Raw genomic sequence first — 22,808 nt, forward strand, 5'->3', positions numbered from 1 at the left:
TATCAAATCATGTCTTTAACATTTTCTGTCATCTAGGAAATATCACAGGTGCTCGTGTTCCTGCAGAATCCTTAAGGAATATGAAGGGCACATTTACAGCTAGGAGAGCACAAATCCCTACCTGGCCAACTCATCATCCAGCGTGATAACAGTGTGCAGCAGGTAAAATGTACAATCCCTTGGAGCCCTGGGCACTGACCCACCCAGCCAACAGCCAGGACTGCACAGAAGTGGGATGTAAGACGGAGTTCAACAACACATCCCTAAATCAAAGGGCATGGTGACTACACAATGTCTCAAGGAAAGAGTGAGGAGAAGCAGCTGTGGAAAACCTTAGGAAAAGAAAATAAAAGACAAACCCTACAATTCATGGGAAGAGGATGTGGGAGAAATGAGACCTACTGGAGGAAAAGCATCATTATGATTTGTCCATTGCTTAAGTCTGTCCACGGTGGTAGACCTTAAAGCCCGTTTGCTGTCCAACAACTACAGCTCCCTTGGGACCCTGATTAGCTTAGCAGGACCACAGTGCCAAATCCAGAATGGATCCATAGCCTGTGATCTGGCTGAATAGCTCATAATGCTGCCTCTTGCTTAGAAACATGCTTTCACTTCAAAGAAATCGTACAAAATTACATGGTCATTAGCAAGGACATGCATAATGCAATGTGGGACAATAAAAAGCTGCAGCTTCAGTGTCAAAATGGATTAAGGGCTCAAATTCATGTAACCCATTAGAGCTTTTTATTTAACATAAAGAAGATAAGTGCCTTTTAGGATGCTAAGAGATCCATGCCCCAGCTTAAATTAAATAGACTGGGAAAAACATTCAGCTGGTACAAATCAGCCCAGCCCTCCTGCTGTAGAATTACACTCATTTTACATGAAGGCATGAAAAATAACTTTTTTACTATTGTGGAGTGACTATGCAATTGTTTAAGATGTGTCTACTTTATAAGCCTGGCACCAATCTCCCCAATAAGGGGTGCTTGCAGAACCAGATTTTGCAGCATGAATACATTGCTTTAATTCTTGGAAGAAAAAGTGAGAAGGTAATAGAAATGAAACCAATTAAGGATCCATCACACAGCCTTGACCCTATCAAGTATGTGAACTCCTACTCATATAGGCTTCAAGTTTTGTTCTGCCAGAGTGTGTTAAGTACCAAAACTAAAGGATATTAAAAAAAAAAATTGAAAATTTGGTCTTTGGAAACTAAAATAGTTTGTGAGTCAAGGAGATAGACAGTTTATCTCTTACCTATGAATCTTAAGCCCTTTTTTGTGCCTCTCCCTACTGTTCTCACTCTGCACTTGTTTTGGCAGTAGGTCCTGATTTGGATCTGAGCAAAAAAACAGTGGTTCAAAGATCTCAGACAAGGGCTGGAATTCTGATCTGAAGACAGGTTTCATTCTAGTTTGCTTTAGCCACACCAGTACCTACTTGATATGGTTTGAAGCTGGCTCCCTGCCAAGTCTCCAAACCTTACCACCAGAAGCCCCCCCCCCCCCCAAAACCTCAGGGAGAAGAGGGAGAGAAAAAAAAAACCAACCAACTAAGAAAAACCCGAAACGAGAGAGAGAGACAGCTAAAGTGATATATATAAATATATTTACACTTATGTTACAATTGAATATATATACAATTTAAAAATATATATAGAATTTCACAAGGGAAGGGGAAGGGGAAAGGGAAAAGGAACAAAACCAAAATAAAATATATATATATATATATATATATCCCAATCAGTAGCCCGAGATCTAGTAACTAAGAGTTAGCAAAGAAAATATCCCACCACTCTCCTTGGGACAACCGAGAGTCGCTCCGGTACGATCGCCGGCAACCTCTGCCTCCCAAGGTCGACAAGGCCCTACCAGGCCTCGCTCCCCAACACGGCAGACTCAACAGCAGGGAACCTGCACCTCCAAGCCGCCGGAAGGAAAGAGAGCGAAGACCTCTCCTCCTTTCTTCTTATAATCTGGCTTACGTAAAAATCGTAGGGAATACTGGGTAAATCTGGACCCTTCCTTGGTTACAAACTGGTCACCAAGGAAGGCCTAGCCCAAACCACCACACTACTCAAGACCAGCCACTTGGACTCACATCTCAGACATGAAGCTGATGGTAAGCCTTGACAGGGGCTTGTTCAGAGATAATGTGCCAAATGTATCCCAAATTTTTTAACTCCTCTCAGTTCCATTTTCTGAAATCTTTTGAAAATAGTATAAGAACCGCTGATCCCAGTAAGTTAAAACAGAATAACAACGCTTAAAACAGCTGCTTTCTGGATTATTAAATATGAGCTTTAAACGAAAACCTGTTAATGACTGTCACTAATTTCCAAAGCTCAAGGATACCGTTGGTTATCTCAACATGGAAGATGCAATACTTACCCCCTTATGATGGAACATATGGCCCTCAACATTCACTTTGTAGGTCTCAACACCCAGCTCTTTTGCCAGCCGGAGAATCCGGTTTTGGGTTGGTCCCACATAGGCTCCACCAACATCTACCCAACCAACTTGTTCATTCTGTCAAAAGAACACAGGAATCAGAAGCTGTGCAGGAAGGTCCTCAATACGAGCATCTAGAAGTAGAAGAAATAATCCCACGCTGAAATGTGCATGGAACCTATATGTAAGACATTCAGGAAGAATTTCTTCGTGGAAATGGTGGTCAGGCATTGGAATGACAAGGTGGTGATCGGCCAAAGATTGGACTTGAAGATATTACAGGTCTTTTCCAACATAAATGATTCTGTGACTGTGATTCTGTGTATTTACTGACCTAAAAGTAGGCAGCATTGAGCTCTGTAATGACAGATACACAGAGTTCACAGTGTCTTCACTTTGTGACACACAAGTGTGCAATTGGGTTTAACTCTCTTTTAAATTTCACTAGTTTTCAGTATTGCCCTTTTAGTTCCACAGAAGACATGAGCTATGAAGAAATATCCAACCCCATCAACACTTTGGTTAAATCTAACTGAATTTTTTCAGAATTCATGTTACTTTTCTTGTCACTGCAAAACACTTCACAAATTGAAACCATCTCCAGCACCAAGGCTTGTTTTCTTTCTGCAGATACCTGCTTAGACTTAATGCTGCAGGTGCTGAGCACTGCACTGCAGTTTTCAAGGAGATTAATCTCCTTTCCAGCACTGCACACCTTGGAGCCATCTGGGCAGCAGCCTCCAGCCATGCCTGTCATCAAAGGTGCTCAATGCACCCCTCAGTCCAGCATTGCACTCCCTTGGGAAGCAGGAAGCAAGCAGGAACTTTCAAGGATGCATACCATTACAGCAGGTTGATTTCCCAAGACAGTAACTCTTTTTAACACTGTTTACAGTGAGTATTTTAAGCCAGGCATTCTCAGTGTCACAGAAGGATGGTGTTTATACTTCATGTTTCACGCACAATGATTTCTGCTGAAACACCACTGTTTATCTCTGGTAGCCCAGCAGTGGCATCTCATATAATTTAAACCTCCCTCACTTCCAGAGTGGGAAACAGAGGTAATGTCTGTATTACATCACCCTGTGCCACAGGTGACTCTTCACTTATTTCATTTGCTTTTTAATGGCAATCAAGATGCAGCTTGTTTTTAGAGGAAGGAGTGTTATTTTGGATAATTTTAAGATGCCTTAAAACGTGTGTCTGAGCTGTAATGATGTCTGGTCCTGCTCAGCCTTCTTCTTCTAGGGCTCCAAGTTATCATGCCTGTCACAGCACAAAAAGCGAGATGGGAATAAGAGGAGAAGTGCTCTGACACTCATGTTCTCAGATGATGGTTTTCCTGTGTAATGTGAAAAGCAAAGCAGATCCTACCTTGGACACAGGCTAAGGACTGTGTGGGTCGAATTCACCTTAATATAGATGTTTAACACCATTTTAGACAACCCAAGCTATCCAAGACTTCTCTGCAAGGGTGACAAATTTGAGTCATGATCCAAAGAAGACCTGCAGCTGGATGCCAAGCAAGGTATCCTAGGGCAGCTACAATGGAACTACACACTTCTGGTTAGGCACACAAATCCCACTGGATGGCTCTGAGAGTGGCTTCCAGGTCCAACTTTCAAGGACCTCCTATAAAGAGAAGCCCACTGGCATATATTGCAGTGCAACCTGTCCAAACAGAGCTCTGTTACTTTGACAAAAGTGATGGTACCACTGATCACCATCGTCTGGAGTAAGCTGCTCAGCCAGTTTTCAGTTCATCTCACTGTCTGCTCTACCAACCCATACTACATCAGTTTATCTGTGAGGATCTTATGGGAGCCAGTGCTGAATTATTGAAGTCTAGGTAGACAATATTCACTGTCCTTCCCTCATCTCCCAAGCCAGTCACTGCCTCTTAGAAGGCTGTCAGGTTGATGGAGCATGAATTCCTCTTGGTGAACTCATTCTGACTGATGACCTTCAGATTAGTTGCACTGTCATCTTCTGAGCATTGAGTTGAGGCTGTAGTTCCCTTGGGTCAAAAGAATTGGTCTTTTCAAAGATAGGAGTAATGCTTGCCATATCATAGATCAGCACAAGTGAGGGTCCAGCATCTCAAGAAGCACTTACCCTGATAGTGAATGTCCTTCCTCCAACTCTGTCCCGGGCCTCAAGGACCACCACGCTGACCCCAGACTCAGACAGCAATTTGGCAGCTGACAAACCTACCAGAAAAAGAGAAAGTACATTGAAGCAATTGGCAGCAATCAGCCACATTAATGGTCAAAAACTGAACCAAAGCTTCAACCAGAGATTTCAATAAACTGCTGTCAAAAATCCCTGAGAGAAATTAGAAACTTTTCCTGGTGTCTCACCACAGAAATCATGTGGCTGCTGCTTAGTTGCCTGTTATAACCATCTCCATAGGCAGTGTTCACAGACTGAAGTTCCCCCTTTGGATCAGCATTGCATCATTTTAAAAGAAGTAAAATCTCAATCATTAAGGGACACACATCTTACTCTTCATTTGTGCAATGCATAGAAAGGCAGCACCCAGACTGCGGGATTTGCAGTGCTAAAGTGACAAAAATAGCAATGTTGCAGCAAGAAAGTCTTCCAATGCCTTCTCTCACACATAACTCTCTACTCACTCCACTCCTATCCACCCTCGTTCACATGCAGGAGGAAAGTCTGCTTCACTGTCAGGATTCATTTTCAGCAATGGAGTTTGAGCATGACAATCAAAGAGGCTGTATGTAGACACTTTATAAAAGGAATTATGGTCTCAGCAAAAATCATCTAATTATGGGACTTTGTGATGGAGCCACTAGAGACAACAGAAAATTCAATAGGACAGAAGACCTCTTTGCTTTTGACAAATGGGATCTGAAATTGTAAAAAGCAATCATGAGTTGGTGAAATCAGATTGTCCTGTTGCCCTGCAGGCTGGTTTGGCACTGAAGCATTGTTTCTTTGAAGTTGTTTCCCCTCCTTAAGTACACAAAAGCCAGCCTTATTGATCAGAACTTCCAAGATACCCTACAGGAAGGAATAATGATATTATACTCATGTTTATTACACTAACTTGAAATTTGATTAAAATCAACGGTGAGCCTACAAAGAATGCATGTCTGAAAGGACCAGAAGAGAGGAATCATTTATTCTAAGGACAATATGTACTCATTTATTCTAAGGACAATACAGAATAGACTATAAACTTCCATGCACATAATCTTTTAATGGGGAAGTGAACACTGTTCACTGGAAACCAGAACTGAGGAAGTTCAAATGTCTGACACAGGCAGAAATTATACATACAACTTTCATACTCATCTGAAAATAACTTTACATCCTTGCAACACATTCTTTAGATTGCTGCTGGGGCAGAACTATACTTAATTATTCCATCTGTCTGATATTCTAATTTTTAAAAATGCAAACCATTTGTCAGTGGAATGGATATCTTATAAATCGATCTAATTTACTTCAGTAGTTTTGATAACTTTTTTTTCCTCCAAGAAAGTCTAGAGAAATATATTACAATTTTTTTAAAGTTGATTCTTTAATTCTTTCAGTGATGGCATTCATGTCTTCCTCAACATAGAAACCATGAGTCTATAATGTTGGAAACACAAAGAGCAGTATTTTCTTACCAATATTTATATTTTTTATATAAGCAAAAGTGATTTTTCAAAATATATAGCAGGTTTTGTCACCAAATAATGGATTTCCTACATGCATAAAATAAAAGGTTGAATTCTCTATTCTGTGTGAATACCACCAGACACTCAGGCCTGAGTGGGTAATTCTTTTGTAAGAAGGTTTACTGTAGATATACATCTTGAAAAAAAATGCATAGTGCATTTATGTGTAATCCTATGGAACATAAAGCAATAAAAAATCTGGCCTAGGTACGAAAAAAGGTTGTATGAAAATCCTCAGTGCCTAAGACCATCATTTCATGATGTATTCAATAGCTATATTGCTGCCACAGTTGTTTGGAAATAACGATGGTTGCACTGGACTGAGTTGGAAGTTAAGCTTACTACTGGATTATAGCTTAATTACGTGATATATCCAAATAAAGAAGGTCTGCTAAAGGATGAAGAACGTGTTGTAATGTGGCCAAGGTTCTCTAACCTGTTTGCCTGTTAAACTGTACTTCTTGCACTCCAGACTTACAGGTTGTTCGTTTCATTATTGTTAACTCAAGTGTCACCTTAGAGACTTGTCCAAAAAGAAAAAAGGCTTCAGAGTTAAAAAAAACGGGAAAGAGAAGGAAACACATTGGGACACCAGAGAGTGACTGTTTGATCGATGGCGTGAGAATGAGAGAGGAAGGAATGAGACCTCCTCTCCAGCTCCCTGCCCCATCTCCTCCTGCTCAGCAACCCTCAGCTGGTCTCTCGTGTCCCCTCCATCATCGCCAGTACTTCCCCAGAGTTCACAGTGCACCTCCAGGAACTGCCAAGGGAGAGAGCAGCAGTGGATGTCCACCCCTGAAAGCACTGAAGGCCGAGTTGGATGGGGCTTTGAGCAACCTGGCCTAGAGGAAGATGTCCCTGCTCACAGCAGGGAGTTGGAGTGGGATGGTCTTTAAGGTCTCTTCCAACCCAAACCATTCTATGTGAACACACCATATCGAGCTGAACCCAGAACTGAGCTGAGACCTCTTGGGTCACAGTCAAGACGCAGGTGAGGTAATTAAAACACACTGGTGTGTGTGGGTGTGACTGCAGCACAGACATGTCTGTCACAGCCAAGGTTGTGTCTGTGCCCCAGTGACATCTCCAGCTCCTCCAAGCGTAGCCTTGAGATAAAGCTGCAAACCTCCCCGAATCACTGGCTGCACTCCCTCCAGATATCACTCTAATTCTATGAATTAGAAATATACTACTTGCCTCAGCAAGATGGAAGGAGCCTGCCAAAACCATGCCTCATCTGCAGTATCTGGCTGTAGAAATTCACTTACTGTTAAATGAGAATAAACAAGGCGAGACATCCTCCACAAGGGTTTCTATGGCAATCTCACCAGCAGCTCCCTGGTCTGAAGATGCCATGCAGGAAAGCTCTGTTCCTATTGATTTTGCAGAACTATTAAGGGACTCAGAATTACTGCTGCTACAAATCATAGTGCTGCCACTTTCCTTTCAGAAAATTGTCATAATCCTAGCAAGCAAAGCACTTACAAGTTCATCAAAACACTGGATATACAGTTAAAAAAAACCCAAAAACTTGAGGTGAACTGATGCCAATCTGCAGGCTACAAAACATACCTCATGGCTGAAACACACAGATGCTGAACAACACTGAATTTTGGATGTAGCCTGATGAAAAATACAACAAAGGCCATATCTTACCTCATAGGAGAGAAAAGTTCAACTCTACAGGTACTGCACAACACTGGGACTTAACAGACCGAACCTTGATCCCCAGACAAGTCCTGTAATGTGGGAAAGGATTCCCCATTTTGTAGGGAAGCATTTATAAGGGTAGACTTAGGAGAATAATTCCAAGTTGCCTCAATACTGGGGTTGATACAGGGCATATGAGCAGATACGAGTTCTGTAGCACAAACAATGTGAGTTTTTGAAAAGTTACTTAATTGGACATGTGATAGTAACTCTATACTAATAAATAGTAATTTTACTTTTCAAAAACTAGGCTCTGCAAATCCACAGCACCAAGCAGATTCACTGACATACCCCAGTCAGAAGCAAAAAACACCAGCACCTTTCCCTCGTAAGAGACAGCACTTCTCACATGGTATATGCTGAACCTCTACAAAACACTCAAGGGCAGTGGAGTGATGACACTCTGATACCATTAAACTTTTAACCTTTCAAACTGAGGCCACTCTCTATGTGTCATATGGAGCACACCAAGATGAAGGCAGAGAAAGTTACCTGTTACTATTGAAAAGGAAATTGCTAGTTTTCTAGATGTGCTGTTTACCTGTTTGCTACCTTCTTTGACAAAGTGCACTTGCCTTTTATCAATCCACTATCAAGCTGAAAGTGTACCAAACCCAACGTATTAAAGCATTCCTTCATAAAATCCTTGTTAATCCACCCTACTATACATGACGTGGGATAATTATATTTTGTGAAAGAAGACTAGCTTATTACTGTAGTGTTCTAGCGAGCTTTAATTGAGTAACATGGGGAAAAAAAATCTTCCTGGAAAATCCTTACATTTTTCTGATCTTAAGCAGGGAAATAATTTTAAGACTTTTCTGCTCATTATTCTAATAGATATCATTAAAGTCAGAGAATTAGCAATATATCCTTATTGAAGTTCCAAAATAATGGTATCCTAATGCTGTGATTATTTTTACTGTTTCACTGATGGAAACCCTAACTTTTCCTAAACGCAATTGAGTAATTAAATCTGGCAGTGGCCACCTTAGAATCAGCTCTCATTTTTTCAGCCAGAAGTCTCTTTGCCAATGTCATGAGAGAAGTAAACATGTCATGAGAGAAGCAAAATATTTCTGCCTTGACCACAGGGTAAAATACCCTCTCCTCACCTCTCTCTTCTCCTTCTCCCCCATCCCTGATTTTACTGGCATTGGAATTTTTGTGCACATCAAAGTATTTAAAGAAGTTTCCAAATACAGTTGTGCTCAGTTACATCAGACTGACCAGAGAAGTCACTAATGGGCAACAAAATACAGAAGGCTGAGAATTAAAGAACTGTTTCCTTTCACAGACTAAGGATTTGAAGACTTTAAATTGCCACTGAAAATATAAACCACCCCCCAACAACACTATTAATTAAGTTACAGCCCCTTAAATTCACAAAACAACAAAAATATAGTGTGGATCACAAATTTACATTTATTTCGTCTTCAATATTGCCTAATACCCTAACATCACCAATTTGCTGTTTGTCAGGAACTGTGTTTTATCTCTCCATACTTTTGTCCACATCCTTTCTTACAGAATACTTGATATTGGAGTCAGACTGGGTTCATGTATTTTGCAATTTTCAGGTAAATGTTTTTAATTTCTTTTTCATCAATTTTTTTTTTCCCTTCTAGGAATAAAATACAAACAAATGAAAAAAACACCTCAAAACCACAACTGAAAAACCAAACAAAAAAACCACACACCCCTCCCAAAACAAAACCACGTGATTCAGTAAAGATTTTAAGCAAAAGAAAATAAATATTTTCTATTACACAGTACATTGTCCAACTGAGACCAAGCCACTCAGTGGTTTAAATGGCACTACTGTCTGAATGCTTTCTACAGATGCAAGCCTTGTTCTGAAGAGCACAAAGACAGTTTCTCATGGACAGTTTTAACAGAAACACAGTGGGCAGGAAGAGGGAATTGTACCCTGGGGATGAATCCAGTCTCCATACACTCCCACTGAGATTTTCATGTCCAAACCCCACTGAAGTAAACATCTCTTCGACCAAGTAATGTCCTCCTCTCAAAACAAAGGCAGAAAAAGTTAGCAAGTGTAAGCATTATTAGTTAGAAATGCAGCACCCTCCTTCCCTTTACACATTTAAATGAATAGCACCAGTTAAGACAACAATGGTTTGATGCCATCTGATTAATGGAAACATCTAAAGCAATTATACACATTTTACAACTATAGATCATTTTTTTAGTCTATGCAGAATAAATTCTTGTTAGCTAAAAGTGATCTTCAACTAAATAATTACATGAAAAAATGTTGCTGCTGAGTTATGATCAATGTCACTGCCGCAAATTTCAAGAACACAATCACTGGTATTCCCAGGAAAGACATAATGCCTGTCCCATGCCTGTTTTTGTTATGCTGGGATGTTTTGGGATCTGTCCTAACTACCTGGCTATTTCTTTTCCTCCTTGAGGTAAATAACACTTGTAAGATTTCAGACCTACCCAGTTAACAGGAGTATTCTTTCCTACCTTTCAATACCTTTCTCCTAAGCCTGAGGCATGGTGCAAAATCTGCTCCTCAAGGACAAGCCGTAAGTTAACAGCACCCTCTTTAGAGCTCTGAATTTGCTAACCTATGAATCATGCTTGTGTACACTTTCTTTTTGCCAAAACCAAACATGACACATTCTTCACCCAGGAACAGAACCAGCTGTCACTACTCAGATTATCCCCTAGGTTAGGGAATGTTTATAAATGAGGCATTTACCACAGAAATTCAAGTGAAAGATATGATGAAAAGTGAACATTTAAATTATATTGTCTACTAATATGATACAGAATATATATATATATGAATTATATAATGAACGCATCACCACCATATTTTGGCCAAAACTAAATACATAGCACTGGGCATAACACAAAGGAGTGTGTTAATCAAAACCCATGCCCAACATCATAAGGTTTTGCATCTTTAGCAGTAAAGTTCTTCTGCTTATTTGCAAGTATTCTATAAAACATCCATTACACTTTATATGGGTTCCCTGCTGTAAATTTTTGTCATAATGACAGTTTGCTAGCAGTACACAGGGAATTGAGAGCTCTGAGAAACCTTTTCATTTATTTCTGCACCCCAAAAAATGGTCTTTAGGAATTTCTGGTTCTAGATGACAATATATCACTGATGATAAGCTTTCCAGTTGGATCCAGAGAGAAAGCTGGAAGGAACTGGGTAGACAGAGCCCAGCACTGGGGAAATGCAAAGAGATAAACAGAGGATACATTTTAGGAACCAGCAGTCCTACAGGTCAAATCTCATGCAAATTCAGAAGTAACAGTAGAAAGACAAATCTACTGGAAACTACTCCAGATTTATACAAGTGGGAATGATTCTATCTTACACCAGCAACTGTGTGTTAGACAGTTTATCTGACACCACCACCCACCAGCAGCTTGGCATGCTGTCAAAACAAACAGAGCAGTATACAACATAAGTTGTGCTGCCATGATAGCCCAGCAATGAAAATCTGCATTTCCTCATTATTGTCTTTCACTCAGAGAATGCAGCCAAGGCGTAGGTAGCTCTAGTGGTAAAGTTGTCCATCACACACTGTGGAGATGGAGATGCCAACACAGAGCTCTTTTCCATGGAGAGGGGGAAAAACGTTTTAATAATATATCATATGTTTTATTTCAATATAAAGACTAATCACTACTATTTTTACATCCTAGATTTTCCTACAATTTGTGGCCCTTGGACTCCTCTCTAAGTGCAATAGAAAACAGTTCTGTTTCCCGGCCAATAAAATCTAAGCAACCATTTTGTATAATCAAGCAATCTCCTTGTTTCTAGATAAGAACAAACATCTTTTTATGTGGCAATAATAACTATCCATGTCATAGAATTATAATCTTAAGCGTAAGTTTCAATTACGCCTGGTTTTCCCTTGTGCTTTGTACTTGTAACATGATGTGCTGAAATTTCTTCCAAAAGATATTAGCACACAAGATTTCTTGGACTTGTCTGCTTCTGGACATACTTCTCCATATCTGAGGCCTCTCTGGTTTGCATTATGTAGACAAACATTATTAATTCTCCATGACATCTCTTGATAAACTTGGCTTCCATGCAAGGTGAGGCTGGTACATGAATCCACCCCAAACTTCCCACAGAAAAAAGCTGGAGTATTTTGCTTACACCCTTTCCTTTTGACAAATTTGGAGCTCTTTCAGCTTGAATTTTCAGGGTGTGTTTATCAGGCTGATTCTTTTCTGCTGGAAAATCTTGGTCAAAATTGACTGGCTATTTCTAAACATCTAGGGGGAAAAGTATTCTTTGATTCTGAAAACTCGTGGGTTTTTTTATTTTTTTTATTCCTGTTTTGGAAGTTCTAGCAGCAACTTGAAATTTGGCAAGGAGGTAGCCTTTGAGTCAACAGCACATTTTGTTATCCATGTGAAAATATGCCCTGATAAGGTCAGTTAGAAAGTTTTGAGAAATTACAGGTCACATGTAGGCAGCAGCCATTTTCCAGAACTGACAAGCTGAAATATATGAGGTTTAAGTCAAAACTCTGAGCACTTAGTGCTGTCCAGTTGTTAATGAGCAGTCCCCAAGCAGTGGCTGAGCATCCAGGACCTCCTTACAACCCATCTTGTATCTCAGAGTACCTGGGCACGCTGTATCCAAAGGCTATGGAGCCAAAATCTGAATCTCCCTGCAATTGTGGCCTTATCTTGTGAAGAGGTAATGTAGCTGGGATGAGGACAGTGATATGCTGCATAAAAGGGACAACTTCTGGAAGCTGTCAATACAGTAATTAGTCCACAACAACTCCAACAATTGTCCTCACCCTTAAACCAGGCAGCAGAGGACTCTCTGTTGGAATGTCAGGGTTATGATCCGACAATTAATCACACACTCATCCGTGACACATCATGTGCCATCAGCTTGCTGTGTTTCAACAAATGAGGGAATAGCATGGCCTAGACCAAAATGCACAAGTAAAAGGTCAAAATCAATCCAAACCAGCACACACTCTTCAGTTCTGTAGAAAACCCCATAAATAGGAAATGGGAGCAATATTCAAGGTGTATAAATAAAAACTCCCTGTGGGTATGGGCAAAGTCTTTAACTTCAGGCATCAGTTTATTTATTATGCTTTGGAATAAAATGCTATAATTAATATTAATTGTATTACAGGGGACGTTATCTATTAAGAGTGACATAATAAATGTGCCTGAGGCTTTTACTGGCCACAATCCACATTTTTAACATGCAAGTCTGTGTGAAAAGAGGAATCTAGCCCAGGCTCTGCAGATCTCTCTCTGTAGGGGTCCAAATGCATTTACTGATGAAGTTTGGACAGTTTGAACATTATTCCATGGGGTACAGAAGGAAAAATCTCAGCAGCAGAGGCCACTAGAGCTGAGTTCTTCTTCCAAGAGCTTCCCCACTGAGCATCACTCTTTGCAGAAGCTTCCTCCATCCCTAGATTGCAACTTCTTACGGGCAGAGTCAGTTCTGTGTCCCTGGGAGTGACCACGTACAGACTTGTGGATACACAGGCCAAGAGCAGGGATGAGAAGAGTGTGTTAGGCTGTTCAGAGCTTGGCCTTCAGGACCATGCTTTGCTTTTAGGAATGGACAACTCCAGATGTCCCAGTCAGGATTTGAGCTTAATTTCATAAATACCGTACAAATATTTCTAAAAGTCATAACCTCACCACTGGGAAGCTCACACTTAATATAACAAGCACTTTGCTTGTATCTTATACACATCTCTATTTCTAGTAAATAATTAGTTTATTCCAAAGTTTCCCATCCTTTCTTGCAAGCACCAGGTAATGAGTATTTAAATACAGAAGAAGGAAAGAAGACAAATGAGTCAACTGCAAATTTAACTTCAGAGACAGAAACAGCAAGTCAAGATTGGAGTCAGAGAGATGTTGAGAGGAAATCCTGCCCATACTGGAGCATGTTTTACTATGTATCCCACAAGAAGCAAAATTCTAGATACAGATTCCTTTTTTTGGTTTTTTTTTTTTAAGACCAGAAAGCAGCACTGTCTAACCTCTTGCAGAAGTGAAGTGTAGGTGTATTGGTACATGAATGGTAGTGACAGAGAAGCTGTGCAAAAAGCAAAACAGACCAGAGGTTGATCAGAGTTATAATCCTCGCCTGTGAATGGCATTGTAGAGTAAAGATGGATTAATTATTAAATAAGGCATTTATCGTCTATTTTTCAAAGGCTACTTTCTTAAAACGATGCCGGTTCTAATTCATAACAAGCAAACACCAATTTCTGTGCCACTGACAAAGGGTTTCCATTGACATGAAAAATGTTCCTGTACCCCATGAGTGCTGTGACGTGTTTATTTGTCTTCCTCATGCCACTGACAAATTTTCAGGGACTGTGAAAATGCCCTGAAATTTCCTGCTTGGCTCCATTTCAGTCCCCACACCAGGTTTTGGTCCAAGGCATAAGTGTTCTGAAGCAGCTTACTGATTCTTGTGCTAGTGAGGCAAAATACCACTTAGAAATACTCGATGCATTTTCCAAAACAATGCAACAGGCCAGAAAGCTGGAAGAGTAAGGCACCCTGAAGGGAATGAGAGCTTCTCAGAACCCTAAAACACCATATTGAGATGACACTGCCATCAGCTGCACAAAGAATGGGTGGTAATTCCCTAAGGACACTCTGTGCATTACAGGAACCTTAAGGATGAAGACCAAATGTCTCTTTTTAGCAGGAAAATTACCAGGTATCTGGTAAAACTAAAAACCAAGAAAATCTAGGTCCGAACTTTTTCCTTCTGTTCGGTGATACTACAGATTATTTGCACAATTACATGCTCACAAATAATTATTTAAACAACTGCCATTCTTTTAGTAAATGAAATAATGTAATTAAGTAAACCATTTGCTGTTTCACACATTAATGCACTGCAGATTAAGGAAAGGAAAGTTAATAATACTAATAAAACTAAAATACTAATAAAACCTAACTTTACCTACAGCAATAATGGTTGTAGTAGAGCTGAAGTCACACAGTCACAAAACTCACCTTTTCTGAATCATTAGTGAAGCAAGGATTGTCTGAAAACTGAAACCTGGCTGATGCTGCCAACACAGTATTGGCCTGATAGACAAACTAAATATGGATTTTTCTCCAACATAAAAACATTCTTATCTTAGGTATCGTAAGAATAATTAATTATTGGGGTTTTGTAAAGCAAAGGATGAGGGGCCACCACGCACTTGCTAATGCCAAAGTAGATCTGAAGAGTATTTTGGGAAGTGGTGCCTAGTAAAGTCTGAGGAGTGAATTGGGCTGCCTGTAATTGGCACAGCTCTTTTCACAGCGACAAACCCCAGATATTCCCAGATGTTTTTCTGCAGTATTTATCAAAAGAAAACACCTGTCAGCTCAGCAAGAGTAACCTAAAAAACCCTCAGTGTCAAAAAGCAATCTGTTTCGGGCCGCAACAACCCCAGCCTGTATCCCTGCATTCTCCCGCACCTGTGGACCCCGCAAAGTCAGTTTTCCTACAGACTCCCTCCGGCTGAGCACGAAGTACAAACCAACGCAACGAGCAGCAATTTCGCCCTAAAACAGCTATTTGGATCATTTCACTCTTTCTTTTCCCCAAGCCTCTGGAGACCTGACACTCTCGTTATCCACCGGCGCTATCCATCGTTATCCATCGCCATTCCCGCCGCCCCCAGACTCACTGCACCGGTGGCGCAGGACGCGCTCCGGGACCGCGCCCACGGGGAGGGCCGGCGGGTGATCCCCCCGAGACCCACCTGAGATGCCGCCCCCGATCACGATCACGTCGTATTTTTCTGCCATGGCTCCTTCCCCGCGGTCCTTCTCCCAGCTCCGCCGGCGGCGACACCGTCCAGGCTCTAGCGCCGGGATCGGGACAGCGCCGTCCCGCCCGCCCCGGTCACGCCCCTGGGCGGGGTCAGGCAGCACATCCACCAATGGGAGCGGCCAAAGGGCGGGGTCTCACCTGGCCAGGCCCCGCCCCCGGTCCGGCCCGACGGGATGGGAGCGGGACCGGGAGTGCTCGGGGGGGGGTCGGGAATGCTGCATCCCATGGGCACGGCTCGGGACCGGCTCGGTGTCGCACCAGTCCAGGAGGTTTAACAAGACCAAGTGCCGGGTCCTGCACTTTGGCCGCAACAACCCCGTGCAGCGCTACAGGCTGGGGACAGAGTGGCTGGAGAGCGGCCAGGCAGAAAGGGACCCGGGGGTTCTGCTTGACGGGAAGATGAACATGGAATCCTGGCCTGTATCAGGAATAGTGCGGCCAGCAACACCCCTGTATTTGGTACTGGTGAGGCTGTACCTCAAGTGCTGTGTCCAGTTATGGGTCCCTTAATTTAGGAAGAACACTGAGGTGCTGGAGCATGTCCAAAGGAGGGCAAAAAGGCTGGTGAAGGGATTGGAGCACAAGTCCTATGAGGAGCAGCTGAGGGAGCTGGGGGTGTTCAGCCTGGAGAAGAGGAGGCTCAGGGGAGGAGACCTCATCACTCTCTACAACTCCCTGACAGGAGGGTGTAGCTGGGTGGGTATCACTCTCTTCTCCAAGGCAGACAGCAATAGAACAAGAGGACACAGTCTTAAGCTGAGCTAGAGGAGTTGGACATTAAGAAGAAGTTCTTCACAGAAAGAGTTATTGGACATTGGAACAGGCTGCCCAGGGAGGTGGTGGAGTCACTGTCCCTGGAGGCATTTAAGGAAAGACTGGATGTGTCACTGAGTGTCATGGTCTAGTAGACAAGGTGGTGTTAGGTCAAAGGCTGGACTTGATGACCTCAGAGGTCTTTTCCAACCTAATAGATTTTGTGATTCAGGAGGGATGGCAGCAGGCCTGTTGCAGGATGCAGCACATGGAACAGCCTGTGCTCACTTAATCCCATGTTAGTAACTCACAGTGAGTGTGGGAGAGGAGGACATCCACAGAGCCGAAGGTTACAGCAGCACACAATCCTCATCTCCTACCAGAATCAAGGTATGCTCCATCCATGAGCCAGGGAACTAAGGGTTAATCTCTCCATGAAAGTGTCTTCCCAAAGACAATGCCTGGAGTAATAACTGGTTGTCAAAATTTGTAGTAGTTAGTCCTTAGCTACTATTCCTGCTCTGGAATACCTGATGGTTGTGATTTTTTTTTCCATGCATTTTACAGCTTGTACAGTTTTTATTGATAAAGTGCAAATGTCATCTCTGTGAAGTGAGTAAAAAAAACAGAGAGCCTGTCCATCCATCCCCTTCCAAGTAAGCACAGAAGACCTTTAAAATTCACACAATTACAGAAAATCCTAATGCTGTTTCATGTTAAATATTGATATAAGTTCTGAGTTGCCTGATCCTGCAGTCATATTCCATGCCTGGGTGTGACCAAAGAATCGAATGAGACTGCAATACTAAATTGTGCCAAATGAGTGAGATGTAGATGTGTTGGAGTGAATCCAGAGGAGGGCTACAGTAAAGATCTGGAGCACCTCTACTATGAGGAACATTTGAAAGAGTTCTGTTTGTTCAGCCTGAAGAGAAGACTCCAGAGAGGGTCTCTGAGTGCTTAAAGAGGGACTATGAGAAAGATGAGGACAGAATTTTTAGCAGGGCCTGTTACGATAGGACAGGAGCAATGGCTTTAAACTAAAAGAGAGCTGATTTGGGTTACATACAAGGAAGAAATTTTTTTACAATGAGGGTGGTGAAACACTGTATCAGGTTGCCCAGAGAGGTAAGGGATGCCCCATCCCTGCAAACATTCAGGGGCAGATTGCTCCGAGCAACATGGTGTAGTTAAAAATGTCCCTGCTCATTGCAGGGGGGGAGGACTGGGTGAGTTTTAAAGGTCCTTTTCAACCCAAACCATTCTATGATTTCTGACAGCAGTGACTAAATGCAGAAACATCTATAAAATCACTAAGCAACAGTATTAGAGACAGAATAATGGATCTTCTAAGAACAGGTACTTTACAAAGTAAATGTGCAGAGCTAAGTAAGTGTGTTGCAAGAGCTGCAGACACAGAAGTGCCAGACACTGTACTAAGTAAGAAAAACATAATCCCTGCTGCTCTGAGAGTTCATCTGCTGACACAGAAGCTCATTATCACTGAGATTGCTGCAGCTCCCATGCCAGAGCAAACTGAGAAAAAAGGGGACAGAACAAGATTGTGAGAGCGGTATGTGTTCTGAAACAGAAAATGCAACATACCAACAGCTGTTTGTGCTTACTGGGGTAAGAAAAGTCTTTGTTTCTTGTGGGTGATATGGATACCCACTCCCACAGCTCTGCTGGCTCCAGTGAGAAGGTCACAGGGAATCTGATGAATAAAAAGCTCCACCAAAGGACACCTCCCTCAGAATCTAGAAGCCAAGTTTGGAGGAAAGCAGCAAAAACATCCTTTGTGATAACAACAGGAAACTTGTGTGTATCTAGATAACTTGCTGACAGATAAGCCTGCCAGCAAATTTCTAATGCTAAAAGGAGCCGTAGCAGTCTTGGTAAAGAGCAATGGAGGCTGAAGTGGTTTTACCCAGAGCAGCTCTAATGATGAGAGATTATATAAAAATGTGAATTGTACACATTGTTGCTGGCTCAACCCTTGCAGTAAGGAATGAAAAAATTCCTAGGAGGTTACCAAGGTTTGGCAGAGGTAACAATGGCTGTCAGAACTGCGTAACTGCTTAGTCCTTGGTGTCTGTATGAAACAAATAAGAGACCTCAGAATAATTCTACCTCAACTCACACAGACCTGCAGACATCTAGGATTTGGAAAAACCAAAACAAGCAGATGATGAAGCCTGGCTTGAGAGCAGGAGGATGAGTCCAACTGATTTGCTGAAAATGCAAGAAGCCTGGAAGGAAGAAGATGATTTGTTGTACTGAGAGTGATTCTCCTTTCTAAATGTGATGACCGTGCTTTCAAAGAGGAATTTGAAAGTTGTCAGAAATCAGCAGAAATTAAAGGGACGGCAAACTTTACAGTAAAGGAAATCTTATTCCAAGCAGATAAAATGTTATTTGAAAATATGTCAATTTTTGCTCAGAACAGAGAGTTGAATAGTAAGGAAATGCTTGCTAATGGGCCCTTTTTGTTATGCACTATAAAAACCAGGGAACAACACTGAAGGGTGAACGTGGAAGCTTCTGTTGCTGAAACCATTTGCTAGCAATTTCTCTACTTGATTTAAGTCGCTTCAGTGAGTGAGTTGTAGCAATAATTGCTGAGCTTGCAGAATGTTCATGATCATTAATGTGAAGGTATAGAAAGTCACTGGACTGGCACAGACTTTCAAATTTACCAGGGAGAAAACACTGAAAGTTGCTGAGAAATGCAGTGGAATACCCAGAGAAAGGCTTTCACTAGAGATCACAACCATGTCAGCAAAACCAAAAATTGTCAAGTAGCCCCAAGAATGGACAAAAATGGATCAATTATCAAAGAACATGAAGAAAATATCCAAAGGTAAAAGTGGCATCACCAAGTCTTTATTATACTACAATTGTTTTGCTTTTAGCTTTGCCAGCTACTGGTGTAAGTAAGTCAAACTTCTCAGGTCATGCCATCAGGAGACACAGTTACATGTTTTATTTTATATCTGCTTGGTAGCTCAAATGATGAGTTAAATCAGTCATAATCATTGCCAAAGACGCATATGTTTTTCATTCCTTCCTGATTTCACTGTTACTTATTTTGCTGATGCATTTGAAAATTGGAACACAAATGAAGGGAAAATCCCTAACATTAAAATAAAATGCTTTTGTAAAAATAAAAAATATTATCTGTTGTACATACATGTATGTACACACATTTAAATACATGTGTGTACATACATGTACATACCGTATCCAGTACAGACTTTTTAGTTATTTATTTGTTTTATGAATGTATTTTTAGAGGTAAATAGAACCTAATTTCTGTAAGGCAAGAATGCATTATCACTAGAAGACTGATTGTAATTTTTAAGGTCATAATTACCACCACTTAGCCACATCTAAAGCCACATAATTCTTGTATCTTAATGATATCAACAGAGCTTCTCTGAAATACTGTAGAACATGTCATCTTAAATGTTCCTGTCAGCTGAAATTTTTGCCATTAACTCATCATCTGTGTTGATTAGCACTCCACTCTGCAGGCACAAAGATGAGCTTTCCAGAGAGTACCAGACCCTTTTGCAAGGCTTGAATCACATAAATTTACTTTTGCACACATTTTAATTCTCGTAATTATATGGTTACAACTCTGGGTTGCATCAAGCTGAAATATGAAAAACTGTGAAAAACAACCCAAACATTCCCAGATATCAGACTCAGTAGTTCATTTTGGGGCAGTCCATTTGTGGGGCAAGAGTGCACATGGTATAGACTAATTTCAAACCTCAGCTGTAGGTGATACTGTATTTTCTAAGAACAATTTTCTATTTTGGATCAGTATCTTTGACTATCTAAGGTTGAATTTAGGGTCAACAGTTAATTTACACTGCTAATGGTGGTTTCCCTTTCGTTCCCCCCTCCCTGCCCATGACTTTATCAATAATGGAAATTATAAAATACCATGCAGCACATGGAAATAGACAATGTTGCACATCATAAGCAGGGAGGGAAAAAAAGGGAAACTTACTATAAAATGTTTCAGGCTTCAGAGAGCTTTCCTCTGAAACAAATTCCAAACAACCAAACCCAGATCAAAGTATCTCCAAGGATTGCATGAAAGAGGAAAGAGGGAAAACACATACTCCCAAGCAGCAAGGAAGGGGGAGTCCAACCTCCTGCCCAAAGCAGATCCAGGACTTTTCTAGTTTGAATACATTGAAGGATGGAATTTCCATATCCTCTGTGAGCTTCAAGGTCTGACCACCTTCAGAGTGAACCCTTTTTTCCCCTCATATTGGGTTAGGATTGCCTGTGTCTCCAGGTTGTGCTTGTTGCCCCTTTTACATCACAGGGCACTCTGGGTTCTTCCTGTTTTGAAACCTCTTCTGTTGGAGGTATTTCCAGAAGCATTAAACTCATAACACTACACAGTAGGTCTCGAATGTTAAACATCATGATCCCATGTCCTCAGTGAGTCCCTTAGGGAATACTGTAATCTCTCCACCTCTCTCTGCTCCACTGATCAGGTGGTTATCTAGAGCAATGGAGTGGTACTAGCTGGGGATTCGCAAAGAGATTGTGCAACATATTGGTAAAAATTGGCAAGAATCAGATTGGTAGGCTATGAATGGCATTGTAGAGTATTAATTTTTATAGACTAGGATGTATATTCTTAGCTTTCAAGATCACTTTCTTCCTTAGATGTGTATTCAAAACCATCAAGAAACAATCAACAGCCTGATATTGTAAAGCAGCCTTCACTAGAATGAAAATTGCTTTTGTACACAAAGGTGGCTGTGGCATGTTTATTCACCTCTGTTCATTTTTACTGGTGTATTTTCAACAGCTGTAGTGACTTCATGCTTCCTGACTAGCTCTATTTCAGGCACTGTGCTAAACTTTAATCAATGAATAAGCACCTTGAAGCAAATAATCATCACTCATGGCTATTAACATTTGATTAGTTCATCACAACCAGGATTCTTCTGGAATATAAGCACAGGTAATAAAAAATCACTGCTCACCCTCTCCTTGACTCATCTTTCCCATTCTCTCAATTACTGAGCATCCAACAAACCTTCTGGTGTGGTGCCTGTCCCACGTGCAAGAAGGTGGCAGTGGGACATGGAAGGTATGTGGGGAGTGGGATGATCTGAGCCAGCCTCCATCACTGGCAGAGCTTCTGCTCTTCAGTGACCAATTGACACCAGACCTTCTTACTCACTTGCCATCCCCTGTGTCACTCCTGAGACCTTGGTCCCCTCCACAGCCCTGGATGCAGATGGCATCATTCATGTGACTGCACTGCATTTAGGGGTGTGGAAATTTTGAGTATGGGAAAAATAGGCAATTACATGTAAGGAGTCTTCTTAAAGCCATGCAGAAAAGGCCAACTACATCTATACAACTGTGACAGTGGTAGGACTTGAAAAAATGCCATGAAGCTGAGTTGGTGGATGTTTAGGTCGGATATCGAGAACAAGTTCTTCACCCAGAGGGTGGCTGGGCACTGGAACAAGCTTCCCAGGGAATTTGCCTCAGCTCCAGGCCTGACAAAGTTCAAGAAGAATTTGGACAACACTCTCAGGCACATGGTGTGATTCTTGGGGTGCCCTGTGCAGGGCCAGGAGATGGACTCAGTGATCTTGATGGGTCCCTTCCAACTCAGCATATTCTGTGATTCTGTGATTCTGTGATTCTGTGATTCTATGATTCTATGATAATGTCCCTACATAAATCTACTAAAATATATTTAAAACATTCATCCAGATTTCAAAGTGCTCGTCTACACCTGGGAAGAGAAAAACAAAATTCAAGTTGAGATTTACTCCCTAAAGGGGAATTTTCTGTTGTAAACTGTGAAGTTTTCTGTTTCCCCAGAGAAACATGTTATGTATTCACCAGATATAGTCTCACTACCTCAAAACACCAAAAGATATTTTGACTCTACCATAACGTGGAATAAAATTTTAAGTACTTTTTAGCCACCAAGGAATTAGGTAAATATTTTCTTTTTGTGATAGGAGACCATAAATAATTTAATTCTGTAAAATATTTATGGCTCTTTATTTCATTTTATAATATAACATAGGCATGCAGGGTACAATAATTCAGAAGATAATTTGAGAAGAAGACTGAATTACCTCATTAAAATTTTTAAAGTAACTTCTCTGCATAATTGTGCAGTCTGACTAAAAGAGTTATTGATCTTTTAACAGTGTTAAACGCTGCTCTTTGTCTAAGTCTCAGAATTATCAAATAATTTTAAATTAAAATAATTTTTCAATTATCTTGAAAATTTGAGCATCATATTGATGAACATTAGGCAAGCTTCATCAGTGGCTGAAATAAAGCACAAACCTCTAG

At 41.2% G+C, this 22,808-nt stretch overlaps 1 protein-coding gene across 1 annotated transcript in view; it reads right to left on the reverse strand.

Moving 5' to 3' along the window:
• The window catches only part of LOC116782275 (amine oxidase [flavin-containing] A-like), a 37,244-nt gene extending 21,493 nt beyond the window's left edge, over nt 1–15,751 (reverse strand). The window contains exons 1-3 of the mRNA XM_032678687.1: nt 15,628–15,751; nt 4,569–4,663; nt 2,394–2,531 (exon numbers count right to left, since the gene is read on the reverse strand). Coding sequence (XP_032534578.1) covers nt 2,394–2,531; nt 4,569–4,663; nt 15,628–15,673 — 279 coding nt within the window. The 5' untranslated portion in view covers nt 15,674–15,751. The remainder of the gene's footprint in view (nt 1–2,393; nt 2,532–4,568; nt 4,664–15,627) is intronic.
• Between the last annotated feature and the right edge of the window lie 7,057 nt (nt 15,752–22,808).

This window comes from Chiroxiphia lanceolata, chromosome 2 (assembly GCF_009829145.1).
Source record: "Chiroxiphia lanceolata isolate bChiLan1 chromosome 2, bChiLan1.pri, whole genome shotgun sequence".
Lineage (NCBI taxonomy): Eukaryota > Metazoa > Chordata > Aves > Passeriformes > Pipridae > Chiroxiphia > Chiroxiphia lanceolata.